This window comes from Onychostoma macrolepis, chromosome 09, assembly GCF_012432095.1.
Source record: "Onychostoma macrolepis isolate SWU-2019 chromosome 09, ASM1243209v1, whole genome shotgun sequence".
NCBI lineage: Eukaryota > Metazoa > Chordata > Actinopteri > Cypriniformes > Cyprinidae > Onychostoma > Onychostoma macrolepis.
The window spans coordinates 24,616,513-24,633,328 of NC_081163.1; the positions used below are offsets into that span (position 1 = coordinate 24,616,513).

Here is a 16,816-nt window from a genome sequence, read left to right on the forward strand (position 1 = left end):
GCTCCCTCATCTCTACGTCACCCCGCCTGTGACATCTCGCCCATCCAGTGGTCTGATTACACATGTGATTCAGAGCGTGGTCACGCTGAAGGCGTTCCCAAAGTGTTCGATGCAGCGTCTCGTTCCCTCAGGGAACTAGGGTTACATACGTAACCTTGAGGTGTTTTCCCCTTAGCGTCTTAAGCAAAACGCAGTACGATAGGGAACCTAGTATTTTGGTGGTGAGTTTAGCACAGGCAAACTCCACTGACATTTTCTTAAGGAAATGTAAAAATCGAGCTGTTTTTATTGTCGAGTTTCCTTGAAGCATTTAACTGTCATACAAACTACACATTTCCTCAAGGCTTTAAAATTGCCTTAGCATTAAGCATTAAAACTAAGTAGAAGACATAAAGGAAAATGCCAGATCTTTGGTAAAAATGTAGAATGTTTCTTCCAAGAGAAACATACATCAGTGAATGCAGGGAATGAAGGAGTGAATGTATGCGGGTGATGGCCTTCAGTGAGCTAAATGGTGGCATAACTCAAACACACCAGATGAATGTGGCATGTTTTGCTCTAACAGCTCTCTGGGATTTCATTATGTAACTCAGATGGCTCTTTAGATTCCATAAAGACCTTTTTCGCTGCACTGAGACAGATAGAGGGATGAAAACTGCTAGCTTTCAAATGTGTCTACAAAACCACAAAACTTGTACCACTGCAATGACAAATACCATACTGCATCCATGAGAGTTAGGAAACACAAATATCTCTCTCTGAAACTGCTGCAGTGTGTGATCTTCACCCTTCTTTAGCCTGCTGCTTTTATTGTGAATAAGATGCAAGCTGAGTCACTTTCTAGAAAGAAAAGCAATTAAACAATAACTCGCATGTATCAATACATCTAAGGAGTTAGAGTCATAGAGCCTCAATATACTTCAAGCAAAAGAATGAACAGGTGTGACATAGCAAAGTCTGGCTATAGCAAAGTTTGTCTGGAGTTCTTTTCAGTGGGTCGAATCAACTGGCCATTGCAAACTTTCACAAAAAAAATTGTACCGGCTGTTAAAGACCTTCAACCAAAGTATGTAAAATAAAGTCTCAGATCCATTGGGTTCATGAGAGGGAAAAATTCACTTGAAAAATAACATTTATACTGAAAATGTATCATATTGAAATGAGTCCTTGAGGCAAATTTATTTCCCATGAGGGCAGGGATTCTCGTGTGAAAAATTGAGTTTCTAATTTAAACAAAGTAGTGGGGCTGATGACAAATTTAACTATTAATTTCTAGGTAACTATCCATCCCATAATTACAGTAAATGCAACTAACCACAAAACCATGTTGTGTACATGTACCATGTTGTATGAGGATAACAAATTATTGCTTATTATAAATTTAAAAATAAACATAAAAATTCTATTTGTGTTTCTTGTCATTGTTTTCCTAATGAATACTGAATTGAATTTGTGTTGTTGAGATTGCCTTGGCAGCTGATTGGATCCTGCGATCAGTGTCATTAATGTGATCATGGAGCATTTGTCTGTACAAACACACACACACTCACCCGTCCAGCCGAACATCTGGCAGACTCCTGTTGAGTGCAATCATGTCACTGGCCATAAGGTTGAACTGATTGATTTTAAAGAGCTCTTTCATCTTCTCCTGCTCTTCTTTGGGAATTACCACAGCCTTCCCCATTTCACCTGGTGCCTCATGGGTGCGGGACATCACCGCTGGAACACAGAAAGCAGGACAGCAGTCAGTGTGAATTATTTATAAACATTGCTTAGTACCCTGGCCAAAACATGTGCCCATGTATTTATTCTACACATTTTCTCTCATGTCAGTTTGTTAGAAAAGTGTCAGTTATGACATCTATAAAGGTGTAATGTGCAATTGCCATGCCTATTCCCATGCTAATAGTTATGGTAATAAGTTGATCTAATTTATTTTCATCTTCATATTAAAAATGCACTTTAAAGCCATAATGAAATCAAAATGTATTGTCGTAATTCGCAGGCTTGGTCTTATTGTGCAATAACCTGCTCTGCCTCTGAAACTATACTTTCTATTTCAGCTTACATTACAAACTCTTCTCCAACCACCTGTCATATAGACATTCATTTTCAGTCATCCAATTAATTCCCAATGTATAAAATGAATCCCGCCTTGCATTATTTCTTGTTGAGTGTCCTTTTTCACTTGGACATTAATATTTACAGTTTACTTCACATATGGAAATAAAATTGGTTGCAAAAACAGGTTGACTTAGATATAAGATAAAGAGGCTACAAATTAAAATAATAATATAAATTCAAATTAATATACAAGTTAATATAAATAATACTAAAATGAATAAGCTCAGAAAAGCACAACTGTCCGTTTGACTGATATTATAGTGTGGTTTGAACTGAACACAAAGCAGATTTTCAGTGGCTCCACTGCAGGTAAAACCCGTCTAAACTGGCAGCAGTGTTCTGAACCACTGATCCATGTTATAGGATCTGTCAACATAGACACTTTCTGTCCTTGAAATTTGACTTAACGCTGTTATCAAACAGAGACTACAAAGACAGCAAGCAAATCAACATGAACACAGTACATTAGTTACATTCTCATCTGAAATCTTTTAGAACTGACATAAAAACAAAGGGCTGTGAAGCTCTGTCACGGTATGAATGGGAGGCAAAGACTCAAATGCAAAAGATGGGTTTTATTCTTATAATAACAGAAAATAAACAAATCAAACCACCCCGAAGGGCAAAACCAAAATCTCAATAAACATACACAGGGAACCCAAGGAAAACCAAGATGGCGGCGCGTTCAGACGCAGCGGCTGCTCCAGGTCCCAAAGACGGTGCTTTTTTGTCTTTTAATGTCGTCTGTTCGTCTCCAAATAGTGTAAATTTACCGCTAGTTCATAAGGAAATCACTCCTAAACTCATCTATGATCGCCAAAGACTTTTGGATATCGGCAACGCATACAAAGACCAACTCTCGCCGGCGGCTACTGAGAAGCTACGAGGCCTCTGTTTACTGCTGAAGCCGGACCTCGAGACCGCGGCCTCGCCTACTGTTGCTACCCGCACAAGGCGGCATCGCAAGCGGTGTGAGAGAGGACGGAAGCGCGGTAAGCACGGAGGTATACGAGCTAGGCTGAGGGAAAACCCCACAAGACCGGCTCTTCCAACACTCATGCTCTCAAACGTTCGCTCTCTGGAAAACAAACTGGACTTAATTCAACTCAGTCGATCTACACAGCATGAGACAAGGGATTGTTGTGTGTTTGTTTTCACTGAAACATGGCTGAACGACAACATCCCGGACTCCGCCATTCAGCTGCACGGACTAACCTGCTACCGCGCGGACAGAGATTCATCACTGTCTGGTAAGACTCGCGGCGGTGGCTTGTGTGTGTACGTCAACAAAGAATGGTGTAACAATGCTGGGGTAGTGTCAAAACACTGTTCATCGCTGGTGGAGTTTATGTTTGTGAAGTGTCGACCGTTCTATCTGCCGCGGGAGTTCACGACCATTGTTATTGTCGCGGTATACATCCCCCCGTGCGCAAACGCAAAGGACGCGCTTCGTGAGCTGTACAGCGCCATCAGCGAACAACAAACAAATAACCCAGACGGCTTTTTCATCATAGCCGGTGACTTCAACCACGCAAACTTAAAGACAGTTTTGCCAAAGTTCTACCAACATGTGAACTTTGCAACAAGGGGAAATAACACACTGGACTTTGTTTACACAACAGAAAAGAACGCATACAAAGCCGAACCCCGCCACAGACCACTTCTGAAGACCACTTCTGAAACTGGCCAAACCAGTTCACAAACAGATCAAGGTATGGCCAGACAATGCCACCTCAGCACTGCAGGACTGCTTCCAGGACACAGACTGGAACATGTTTAAAGAGGCGGCCACCTACAACAACCACACAGACCTGCAGGAGTACACTGAAACAGTGACTGCTTACATCCAAAAGTGCACTGATGATGTGACAGTCACCAAGACCATCACCACACGTGCCAACCAGAAGCCATGGATGACAGCAGAGGTTTGTGGGCTGCTAAAGTCCAGAGATGAAGCATTCAGATCAGGAGATAAAGCAGCCCTCAAAACAGCAAGAGCCAATCTGTCCCGCAGCATCAAAAATGCAAAACGGTCATATGCTCAAAAAATCAACAATCACTTCACAGACAGCAGTGACACACGGAGCCTGTGGCAAGCTATTCAGACCATCACAGACTACAAGCCCCCGCCACAGGCCTGTGATGATGACACATCCCTCCCAGATACACTCAACCACTTTTACTCACGGTTTGAAATGTAGAATGACACACCTGCACAAAAACTGCCCACACCTCCCAACGACCAGGCGCTCTGTCTGTCTCCAGCCGACGTAAGGAAGTCCCTATCTAGGATCAACCCACGCAAGGCTGCGGGTCCCGACAACATACCTGGCCGTGTACTGAAAGACTGTGCTGCACAGCTGACAGATGTCCTAACAGATATCTTCAACACCTCGCTGAGCCAGGCAGTCATCCCCACATGTCTCAAATCCACAACAATCATACCGGTACCAAAGAAATCACCTGTGTCCTGTCTAAATGACTACCGTCCCATAGCACTGACTCAATCATAATGAAGTGCTTTGAGAGGTTAGTCATGCACAACATCAAAACCAGCCTCCCCAACACACTTGACCCGCTCCAGTTTGCATACCGTCCAAACTGCTCCACGGACGATGCAATTTCCTCCACCCTCCACCTGGCTCTTACCCACCTAGAAAATAAAGACTTATGTTAGAATGCTGTTCATTGACTTCAGCTCAGCATTCAACACAATAATCCCACAACAGCTCATAAATAAACTCAACCTGCTGGGCCTTAACAATTCCCTCTGCAATTGGATCCTGGACTTTCTAACCGGAAGACCTCAGTCAGTCCGTGTCGGCCACAACACCTCGAGCACTACCACACTGAACACAGGTGCCCCACAAGGCTGTGTGCTCAGCCCGCTGCTCTTCACGCTGCTGACCCACGACTGCACTGCCAAGTCCAGCTCCAACAACATCATCAAGTTCGCTGATGACACAACAGTGGTAGGTCTCATCAGCAACAACGATGAAACGCACTACAGAGAGGAAGTGGCACAGCTGGCTGAATGGTGTGGCACTAACAACCTGTCCCTCAATGTGAGTAAGACAAAGGAGGTTGTGATGGACTTCAGGAGAAACTCCGTTGATCACCCCCCACTGACAGCTCGACTGTGGAGAAAGTCAGCAGCACTAAATTCCTGGGGGTGCACATCACAGAGGATCTCACCTGGTCCACCAACACCATGTCACTCTCCAAGAAGGCACAACAGCGCCTACACTTCCTCCGCCGGCTGAAAAGAGCAAGTCTCCCTCCACCCATCCTCACCACTTTCTACAGGGGCACCATTGAGAGTGTGCTGACCAGCTGCATCACTGTCTGGTACGGGAACTGTACTGCAGCAGACCGCAAGACCCTCCAGCGGACAGTGAACACAGCTGCAAGGATCATCGGTGCTCCTCTCCCCTCCATCCTGGACATTTTCCTCACACGATGCTCCAGCAAAGCCAATAGCATCGTGAAGGACTCAACACATCCCTCCCACAGTCTCTTCCAGCTCCTACCATCAGGAAGACGGTACCGGAGCATCAGAGCCCGCTCTGCCAGACTGCTCAACAGCTTTTTCCCCCAGGCTGTGAGAGCCCTGAACTCAAATCACCCCGCCCCTCTCTGAACCCCCATACAAACCCCCTACCTCCTGTAACATGTAACGTGCAATTCAAGTGTGCTACACACAGGTGAGTGGGCCTGTACAAACCACCTGTAGTAGCACACCTCCTCCTCTATGCGCACTAGTCACTTTTCACACACACTGCTGTGTGTACACAAATCCCACAAAAGAACTCAGTAATATATGTATGTTTACATGCTCATGCACTACAAATCCTCCAGCACTGTTCCCCAGCCAGCTGCTTGAACTCAATGTTTCTCCTTGCACATGTACAGTATTTATCTGAAGCATTCGTATAGTTTGTATTTTTTAGTTTGTATAGGTACTTTTTATATATAGTATATTTATAGTCAAAATCTATCAGTAGGATAGTTGTGTATAGGTTTATATTGTTTTACTCCATTGTTGTATGCCTGTATTTATGTAGCACCGTGTTCCTGTGAGGCACGACATTTCGTTCCACTGTATGCCCCCGCATGTAGCGGAATGACAATAAAGCTCAACTTGACTTGACTTGACTTGAAAATCCAGGGAGCAGGCAGGACAGGGTTCCAGGCAGACATCAGGGAAATATTGTGAGACGTACCAACCCCGGACAGCAAACACAGGGAGCTTAAATGGGGGGAAAGGGCAATCAGGTAAATGAGGAAACAGCCGGGCAGAATGGTGAGTGAGAGGAGAACACGTAGGCTGTGACAATGGGGAACAGCTGAGGGTGTAATAATGAATGACAGGTGAATGGAATCTGGAGAATTGAGTCCAGGAGGATGTGAGATGGCGACCTCTTGTGTTGAGAGGGAGAACCGCAGGACCCGGACTCATGACAGGACCCCCCCTCTAAGGAAAGGCTTCCAGACGTTCCCAAGCGCCCGACCAGGGGGATGGCAGAGTGGGGGCGGAGTAGGGGGAGGGATGGGAGACCAGGTCCGTGTGCTAGAGGGGGACCTGGGGACGAGTCAGAGCCAGGCAGACAGGACAGGGCGGAAAGAGTGGGTTAAGCCAGGGAGGATCTGGAGGCTCAGGGACACTGGCAGATGACCAAGGAGGGACAGGAGGGTTACACCAGGGGGGCTCCCACCAATAGTGACCCCTGGCGGACAGCCAGGGTGGTGCGGGCCGGACAGACCACAGGGGGTCGGGGGTAGAAATGTATTGCCGGCCATCTTGGCCGAGACAGGACAGATGGCCTCCCTAGTGAGAGGGGCTGAGAAGGGTAACCCCATCTCAGGAGGATCGTGAGCGGGCGCTGCCACCTCGGTAGCATCCTGAGCAGGCACCACTGCCTCGGGAGAATCTTTAGTGGGCACCGCCAGCTCGGGAGAATCATGAGCGGGCACCGCCACCTTAGAAGAATCGTGAGCAATCATCGCCACTTTAGGGGGATCCTGAGCGGGCACCGCTGCCTCGGGAGGATTGTGAACAGGTGCTGCCCTTCACACCGATGTCAGCGGAGGGTCCTCCACGCTGCGCCTCAACCAGGGATACCCCGGGAATGAGCGTGAGGTTCTGGGCGCGGCTGACCAGATCCTTGGATCCTCTGGGACCGCCGGCCTGGGAGAAAGACAGGCCAACACCTCCATTTCGAACTCCAGTTCCTTATGGGCGATCACGTGGTCCACTAAGTCCCAGAATTACCACATTCTCAGATCGCCCAGCCCATCCCAGTTAACAGGCTTATCCAAGCTGGCCAAGTAGTGATAGTTAAGACTGGCCTCCGTGAGCCCTAGCCCTTGGACTGCATCGTAAAGGCCCTCCGCGTAGATGCCCAATGGGCGGCCGTTCTGTTGGCAATGACACAGTCATTCTCTTGGGCTGGTACATTCTGTCACGGTATGAATGGGAGGTGAAGACTCAAATGCAAAAGATGGGTTTTATCCTTATAATAACAGAAGATAAACACAAATCAAACCACCCCGAAGGGCAAAACCAAAATCTTAATAACATACACAGGGAAAATCCAGGGAGCAGGCAGGACAGGGTTCCAGGCAGACATCAGGGAACTATTGTGAGACGTACCAACTCCCGGACAGCAAACACAGGGAGCTTAAATGGGGGGAAAGGAAATCAGGTAAATGAGGAAACAGCCGGGCAGAATGGTGAGTGAGAGGAGAACATGTAGTCTGTGACAATGGGGAACAGCTGAGGGCAGAGCCGATCCTTCCTATACGCAGCTGCGTAGGGCCCCCGAAACACCAGTTTTAATTTTAGTTTCGTTTTTTAATATGGCCAGCGGTTATGAAAACATGAATGATCATTTCGTTTAATGCAGTGCGCTGTCACGCTCTCTACGTAAAAATCAGTCAAATCATGTAATGTGAATGTCGTACAGTCTTTTGACCAAGGCTTGAGACACACACACGAAAAAAAAAAACAACAGTTGAAAGCATATACCGAGCCGCGGAAGGGATACTGTTTCTCGAGCGCATTCTGCGAGCACGATTCGAGACGGAGTGAAACATGGAAAAATGCGTTCAATCCATTCTTTCATCCCAACCCCCAACCCCAACAGCTTTGTGTAGGGCCCCCAGAAGTCTAGGATCGGCACTGGCTGAGGGTGTAATAATGAATGACAGGTGAATGGAATCTGGAGAATTGAGTCCGGGAGGATGGGAGGTGAGAGGGAGAACCGCAGGACCCGGACTTATGACAAGCTGTATATATGTAATAAAAAATCTAAAAATCTATTAAAAAGCATACTCTATGTGTTTTTGTTGTATCATAAGTTGATACATCAGGTTTTTGTGGCTCATATAGTATGATATAGGAAACAAAAACACCTCAATTTTATTCAGAGGCACAAAGTGAGCAAAAAATATGAAATATGATGCAGATACTGATGATATTTATATGGCCAAAATGTAAGATGAAATTCTGATGGCTACTAAAGTAAATCAATCACATTTTTTCATAACATTATATCAAAATGCATGTGAACATTAGCAAGATAATATTTAAATGCTTAGTTTTATGATCAAAGCTCAAAGTTTTGTTGTGTAGTTAACCTAAGTTGCTTCTGTCCAGTACATTTTCAACTTTATATTATTACTATATTAGTAACAATATTTAAGTTAATCTTATGTTTTATAAAATTCTATGTTTCTTTATAAAATTCAGCAAACATTTAACAGCAAAAAGACACATGTATCACAACCTGAATGTTTTTTAGAATTATATTAAAAGGCCTTGTACTTGTTAACTATCAATCAGGCAAGTCAACAGAAGGCATGTAGATTATGCACAACAGATTTTTCAGCAAGGTTTTAATCGTGTTTATAACTTTTTTTATTCTTTATTTTTTTGATCATTTAATTTTTTAAATATAATACAGTAGGCTTTATAGGGTTAAGGCCATGTTTGTCCTTCGGTAATGCTCATTTAAATGCTCTTTTAAAACTCTAAAGTAGCACATGTCTGCAAGGACTAGAAAATTTGTAAATCATCTCAAGGACTATCAACCTTCTACAGACCACTCTGCATCTTATTACTAGGAAATAACCTTTATAAAACTAAACACAAGAACAAATTCATCAAATAAACCATCAACTGATAAAAACTCATGATTTTTCCCTTGCAAAACTAACCGCCACAATACTAGGATGCATTCTAAGTGATTTATATTCTATAATATTATTAGAGGCTGCTCTCTATCGCCTATATTTATCACCGTCTCCTTCTATAAGCCAATATTCTCAGCTCTCCCAGAGCCATAGATCCATCTGCAGCTGACCGGGTTAAGAGGGTTCAATTCAAACCTCTCACAGCCAATCACAGGCCACATTAATGGCTTGTCTGATTTGATGGGTTTCTCAGGTAAGAGGTCAGGGTGAACCTGGAGGTATGCAAGAACAAGTTTAGGCAAAATCACCCTGCTTTATGCATACTGACAGAGAACTGCACATGAAGAGTGTGCAGCAAAACACACCAATATAATCGGGAGTGCTGTGACTGCAGTATGATGAAGAGCAACTCATCAGGTCTCTGACAATAATGGCAATAATGAAACTCTGCAGCACTGCTTCTTAACGTCCCTCTTCAACCTTCACAGTATTTCAAAGCAGAACACCGGGGATTTGATATACCCTCATACACTGCTGTCTTACTTAGCTGCTTAATCCAAAAATAGCATCCATTTGGGCACAAGGACAGCCCATAATATCATGTCATTGAAATAAATCTGGAAGCATTGTCCCATTATGGACACTACCGTTCTGTTCCAAAACCTACTGAGCTGCCTCCATAAGCAGTATTTTAAGGCATCATAGTCACAATTTCAATGCAAAAGCCACCACATTTTGGACAAATTTCAAGGCAGCAATGTTTGTAGCCTTTGTGGAGAAGACAATGTACTGTGCTCGAATGTACCACATTGAGTTTAAAAAAAAATACTATAAGTAATCCAAGATATCAGACATAGTTGAACAAAGTTAGTTTCAAGTCAATAAGGTATTAAGGTTAAGATTAAGTTAAGGCTGGAATACACTATACGACTATTAAAAAAAATAGCAGAAAAACTGATTTTAAAACACTATGCATTGACCCAGCACTAATTTGTGATGCTCTTGATATATTGAGTTGATCGTTATGGATGAAAAAACTCTGAGAAAAAGTCTTGGCAAAAATCATGTAATGTATTCCAGCCTTTAAGATGCTGCCTTGGAAAGGAAATGCAGATGTAGGCAGCTCATTATGTTTTGGAACGGAGTCTATCTGACCTTTTTAAAGAGATGCCCTGCAGTTATTCATAAAGATGTATAAAAGAACATTAAATAATTGATGTCCATTAAGCAGCATTTCTTTGGTTTTATTAGAATGTAAAGCTGTTGCATCATCAGTTTAAAATGCAGTCTGGGAAGAGGGTGATGTATACTTAATGATGTGACGGAGTAGCAACAATTCCCCACTGCATTTCTGCATTGATCCCTGTACGGTATTTATTTAGCAATAATATCATATTTGAAGCAGCCTCTGTGCTCTCTTTAAGGTGGCTGTTTAAGTGATACATCTACTACAGCCATTCAAAGAGAGAACAACAGAACAATTGGCTGCATAGTAAAGATAAAAATAAACCAAAGGTTATGAACAGACTAAAAGTAAAATGATCTTCCCTGGATAGGATATTTGAAGATCTGTCTCCAGTAGAATTAATTCTGCACATGTAAGAAGTGTGGTGCTGCACAGCAGAAATGTAGACTTAAGTAGACTGAATCTATTTTTGCAACGCAAAGCAAAACGTTGCCAGATTCACGTTCATCTATTTTTTTTATAAAAGTAAACACACTTTTATCTCCGCTCACAGGATGTTATACTTTGAAAGTGCGCACAATGTGCAAGAAGCAACGTGATATAATTTTGCGAAATGATGCCACAGGCACACTGTCCCAGTTAGCTTGGGTTGCTGTTTTGTCTTAGGCCAGTAAGTAAACAACTACCTAGAACATCCAAACCATCAAAAAACACTCAAGATAGCTATATAGCAACCTTGTATTCAGGTTATGATTTGTGAAAAAACCAGAGGGGGGGATGCTTTTGAAAACTTTTTATGAAATGTTTTTAATACGACGGAAACTGTATTTAACGTGATCATAGTTTAATAAAAAACATTGTACGTTAGGCCTATTAATTGTAATGATTTCATTTCCACGGTTATTCAAACAATGAATAAATTGTATAGAGAAAGCGATCAAAGAACACAACGGAGCTTTTTGAAACTCCGAATCAGTACCATTGCGTCGCAAAATGATTCACTGTTTCAAAGCGCTCCAATCGGATCGCGTATCACGAATCATTTGATTCAGATCGGGACTTCAAAGCATGTATCGCGAATCATTTGATTCAGATCGGTACTTCAAAGCATGTATCGCAAATCATTTGATTTAGATCGGGACCTCGGAGTGGGTTCGCGGGATGTTTTTATCCCCACCGGGGATAAAAATAATTCAGCAGAAACAGGGATGCATAGACCAGAATCAATAGAATCAGAACAATAGTGAGAATTGGTGGCTAAACTAAAGTTTTACCAAAATTTAAGGTATATGTAACCACTGTGGTTGTAATTTTGTAACTGTCATTTGTAAGTGCTCTCCATATATTATATACATGTACTTTGATGCTGATATATGAGAGATGTTGATAATTGCACTTTAGACAAAATAAAATTCAAATTAAGTCTATTTTAAACTGCCTGGTTCTAGTCATCATTAGTCACCTTAGTGACTTAATGTTAACCTTAATGTCAATTCCTGAATAAGGTGTTTTTTTTTGTTTGTTTGTTTTTTCATTTTATTATTATTATTTTTTTAAAGAATGTATGTGTCAGGATTGCGGACCGTCTTGTGTGTGTTTTGCTCCCCATGTGTTCCCATGTGACCCAGTTTCTGTCTCCCAGTCTGATTGTTAATTTGCTCCAGGTGTGTCTTGTTTTCCCCTGATTTCCCTATCTTTATAAGCCCCAGTCCGTTCAGTTAGTGTTTGTTGGGTCGTCTTGTTGGATGTCGTGTGTTTCCCGTGTTCCTGTTTTGGATTTCCCCCTGTGAGTCGTATATTAAAAACTGTTCAACGTTTCTCCACGTCACTCTCGTTCCTCCCAGCGAATCGTGACAGCATGCTTGTTTAGATATTATATCTTGAGGTACAGAAAGCTAAATTCTACTTTAGAAGACATGAAATTGCTGTCAAATGTCAATCATAATTGCAAAAATGAGGCTGCTGTCCCCACTAATGTCAGAATAAAACCTATGCCCTTGCTAACAACACTGATTGTGACTTATTTATTTCTGTGTGTTTGTTTGTTTGTTTGTTTGTTTACACAATGTTCTGCATTATGAAGTAGTATAAACTATTGATATGCCAGAGGAAGTGGAATTCTTCTTCACATTTACTTTATTAGGCAAAATAGGGAAAGATTCATATCAGAAGATCAGTGATATATTGTGCCAATTACATTTTATATCTAAGATATTTGCTAGCCAATAAAGTTAAACTTTGTAATTATCTAACTAATTAGAATTAATATGTAATAAGAAATCAGGCAAAGAGATAAAGATCATAATTATCAAGCAATTATGGATCCAAAATCATTATAGTGCACGTTGATACATGCAATGTATATAAAATTCCCTGCTTGAAACTGAACTTCCAAGTTCTGTTAGGTCCTAAAGCTTTAGATAACCACCCTTCGCCATCAGGACTGAGCTAATCACTGCTGATAACCTCAATAAGAGAAGATCTTCAAACTGGCTCGACCTCATAAAAAACAATCTAGCATAAATAGCCGACAGACTGCAGTGCTTCTAAGCCCTGCTCTTTCAGCACTGTGGCTGCTTAGACCTCATCTGACTGTTTAATACCCTAATAGCCTTCCTGCCATTATTAAATCCTGAATGCATGGATACAGATTGTATTTCAAACAGACACAGGCTTCCTGTTTGTCCACTTTATTAGAAGCAACAAGCAGACCACAGAATCTAAATTCATAAGGTATTTGATGTACTTGTGCTCTAAATGTTTAGAGAAAGACTGTGATTATGGTTGTTGGTGGACCACATCTAAACCCGAAAGCAGCTTACGGTACGGGTTAAACCTGTTTACCAGGCAAAGCGTTGAAGCAAGGACAAGGATCTGATAGTGCTGGGATTAAACAGTAAGAAATGAGCAGCTGGTGAGCACACTTCCGGAGATTGACAATGATAAGTCATTACATTCTGAAAAGAAAAGGAACAAATATACCCATATTTTCACCTATTAAAGGAATGATTATTCTTATGTTGTGTAAAACTTGCAAACTTTTTTTAAAAATTTTTTTATTATAATATACAGTCAACGAAAGTGTTGTGAACCATTGTTGTTTGGTTCCAAACATTCTTCAAAATGATTACAGGTTTAGATTGACATGACGCTTAGCAAATAATTGGGGGTAAAGTATCCATTGTGGTGGAAAAAAATTCGGGGTATTTTTCAAATGTTTTGCATTCTCTCGCAAAACTTTTTGCGTTCTCTCGCAAAGATATTTGTGTTTAAAAGATATTTGCGTTTAAAAGATATTTGCGTTCTCTCACAAAACCAGTTGAGTTCGGACAAACTCTTCCTGTTTACTTTACAGCAGTGGTTCATACAGCTCCATGTTCACAATGGAGCGGTTCATAGAGTTTTATTTTGAACTTGGACTCAAGTATAAAGTAATACTGTCAGTGCATATTCAAGGCACGGTTTTGGGACATTCTAAAACGCTTAATGTGGCTTAATGTTTTAAAACAGTGACACTGGAGGACCAAATTCGATAATAATTAATACTGATAAAATTATTAGGCTAATATTAATAACCTTATTAAAAATATTACTATTAATAAACAAGAATAGCGCAGAATATGAATGAAACGCCCTGCACATTAAGGTTCTTCTCCCCCATGGAAAACTCTTAAGGTAGGCTAATGAATGAAGACGGTGATTTAAAAATACCAAATCTGTTTACAGTTTCTAGGCTATTATGCAGAGAAAAGCAGGTGAGCCCAGAACGGAACGCGCAATTTCACGTTTCCTCCCTCGTAGACAAAACATTACAAAAAAACTCTCAGTGACATACAGGAGTCGTGCATTAGGCGCGCGTGTGTCCATTATTATTGATGCGCAAACGAACCTTAACAAAGCCTATATGTGCGCTCTCGGCGCACTGTTCACTAAAACATCATATTTCTGCTTGAACACAGCTCAGTATATTCACGTAGACATAGCTGTATACAGTGAATGTTTTATAACAGATGCTCGTGCGTTTTGGAGAAGTTTGTGAGGATCAGGTGGTTATGTACATTTGGACATCAGGTGCTCCAAACACAGACACTATTGCTTGTTCTGACAGAGGAACTATTCACTGATGATGTCGAACCGCCTTCAGATTGCTGAGTTTGTGCACATTCAGAATGGTTTCATTTTTCATTTGTATTTTGGTGTTTAATGGTTCTGAATGGATCCGTAGTAGTTTATATGCAGTCCTTTGGCATCTCCCTGTGGTTTTGTTTGGTAATACAGGTTGACTTGTGCTTATTTTTTATTGTATAATTGAGCTTTACGTACTTTTAAGTTGTATAGAATATCTGCAGTGACATTTTTGCAAAGTATGTTTGCAAAAAAAAAAAACACGGAATGTTTAAATCTATCTTGAGTTTTTGTTGTTGTTGTTGTTTAAACATAATTACATGTAATTGAAAAGTAATAACACTAGAATACAAAGGTTTTAGTGATTAGAAAAGGTTTGGCTTGCAGTATTGATTTGGAGAGGAGGGGGTCTTGGAGTAAAAAAGTTTGAGAACCACTGCTTTAGCTAAATGCAGACCCAGTTTTACGGGGGTATTATTTTAAAAATAATAATAATTAAATTAATACAATATAAAGATACATCCCAACAAGCTTTATTATTTATTTATTTTATATGTATTTTATTATTTATTTATTTTTCACTTGGTAGACCTCGGTGAGTTTCTCATTTGAAAAGGAGATCCCCACACAAAAAAGTGTGGTCACCCCTGCTGTAAACAGATTTGGTATTTTTAAATCACCGTCTTCGTTCACTAGCCTACCTTAAGCGTTTTCTTGGTGGGAGAAAAAGCTTAACGTGCAGGGCATTGCTTTCATATTCTGGGCTATTCTGCTTTATTAATAGTAATATTATTAATAAGGTTATTAATATTAGCCTAATAATTTTATAAGTATTAATTATTATCGAATTTGGTCCTCCAGTGTCACTGTTTTAAAACATTAAGCCACATTAAGTGTTTTAGAATGTCCCAAAACCGTGCCTTGAACTAAGCACTGACTGTATTTCTTCATACTTGAGTCCAAGTTCAAAATAAAACTTTATGAACCGGTATGAACCACTGCAAGCTGTAAAGTAAACAAGAAGAGTTTGTCTGAACTCAACAAGTATTGTGAGAGAACACAAAAGTTTTGCGAGGTAATTCAAATATCTTTGCAAGAGAACGCAAAAGTTTTGTGAGGGAACACAAAGTTTCTCGAGGGAACGCAAAAGTTTTGCGAGAGAACGCAAAACATTTTAAAAATATTTTCTCCTCCTACCCTGAATTTTTTCCATTCCCATGTCCTTTTAGGGGCTCTGTTACTGTAGTATCCCTTTAAAGCAATATACTTTTAATGTAAAAACCTTTAACTGCAATATTATGATGTGTTGGTCTTGGATTTACACAATGTTGATATTTTTTGTTCTAGAAATTAAAGTGAAATTTAGATAATGCATATTTAAACATTACATTTCAGAAAACTTGTAATACTAAACTATTGTCTTAATATACTATGATAAACTGGGGAAGTATGGTGCTATCTATTAGATTAAACATTTTACTGTTAACCAGTAGTTAAATCATTATTTACTGAAAATGTTGTCATAGCTCTCAAATGTTGTTTGTTTAGCACATTCAAACTTGGCGATGTATTGCAAGGTTGGCATTTGCCCTCACAGACATTAAAAAAAAATAGAGCAATTGGAATACATTGCAAGACATGACATCTCAAACGTCCAAAGCACACCGGCAGTATTTGTCAGCACGCTGCCCACAAGGCCATCGCAGGTGCACAGTAGGTAGAAAGTATGAAGAGTGGACACCTGCACCCCAGGCAGGTAGATAATAAAACTCTGTTATCTGTTAAACAGTCAGACTCACCTCTGAGCGCAGGCAGGAGTGAGTGGTCCTTCTTGTTGTCGCATTTGTTGCACTCACTGAAGTACAGCAGCAGGAAGACGTCCACTAGCACCCAGACCAAAGAGGTGGTCAGCACCACCTTACAGTACACAAAGCGTCTCATGAGCCCCTGTGGCGTCAGGACCCCACAGATGGACAGATGAGAGGGACACAGGAGATGGGGCAGGGGGCGATGTGACAGGAAACACTCTGAGACGTCATCCCACTGAAAGATGACAAGAAAAGCATAAATATTAGTTGGAACCTTTTTTTCAAAACTCTTATATTTTTATATGTTTAGCCTTTAGAAAAGATTCATACCAAAACATCAAACTGAGTTAAAGACCAAGTCAGATCAGTATAATAAGCA

At 41.2% G+C, this 16,816-nt stretch overlaps 1 protein-coding gene across 2 annotated transcripts in view; it reads right to left on the reverse strand.

Annotated features, from left to right (window-relative positions):
• galnt13 (UDP-N-acetyl-alpha-D-galactosamine:polypeptide N-acetylgalactosaminyltransferase 13) overlaps nucleotides 1–16,816 on the reverse strand; it is a 142,473-nt gene that overhangs the window by 112,133 nt on the left and 13,524 nt on the right. For both annotated transcript variants that reach the window (XM_058787984.1, XM_058787983.1), the window contains exons 2-3: nucleotides 16,429–16,672; nucleotides 1,551–1,719 (exon numbers count right to left, since the gene is read on the reverse strand). In XM_058787984.1, the coding sequence (XP_058643967.1) occupies nucleotides 1,551–1,719; nucleotides 16,429–16,570 (311 nt within the window). In that variant the 5' untranslated portion in view covers nucleotides 16,571–16,672. The remainder of the gene's footprint in view (nucleotides 1–1,550; nucleotides 1,720–16,428; nucleotides 16,673–16,816) is intronic.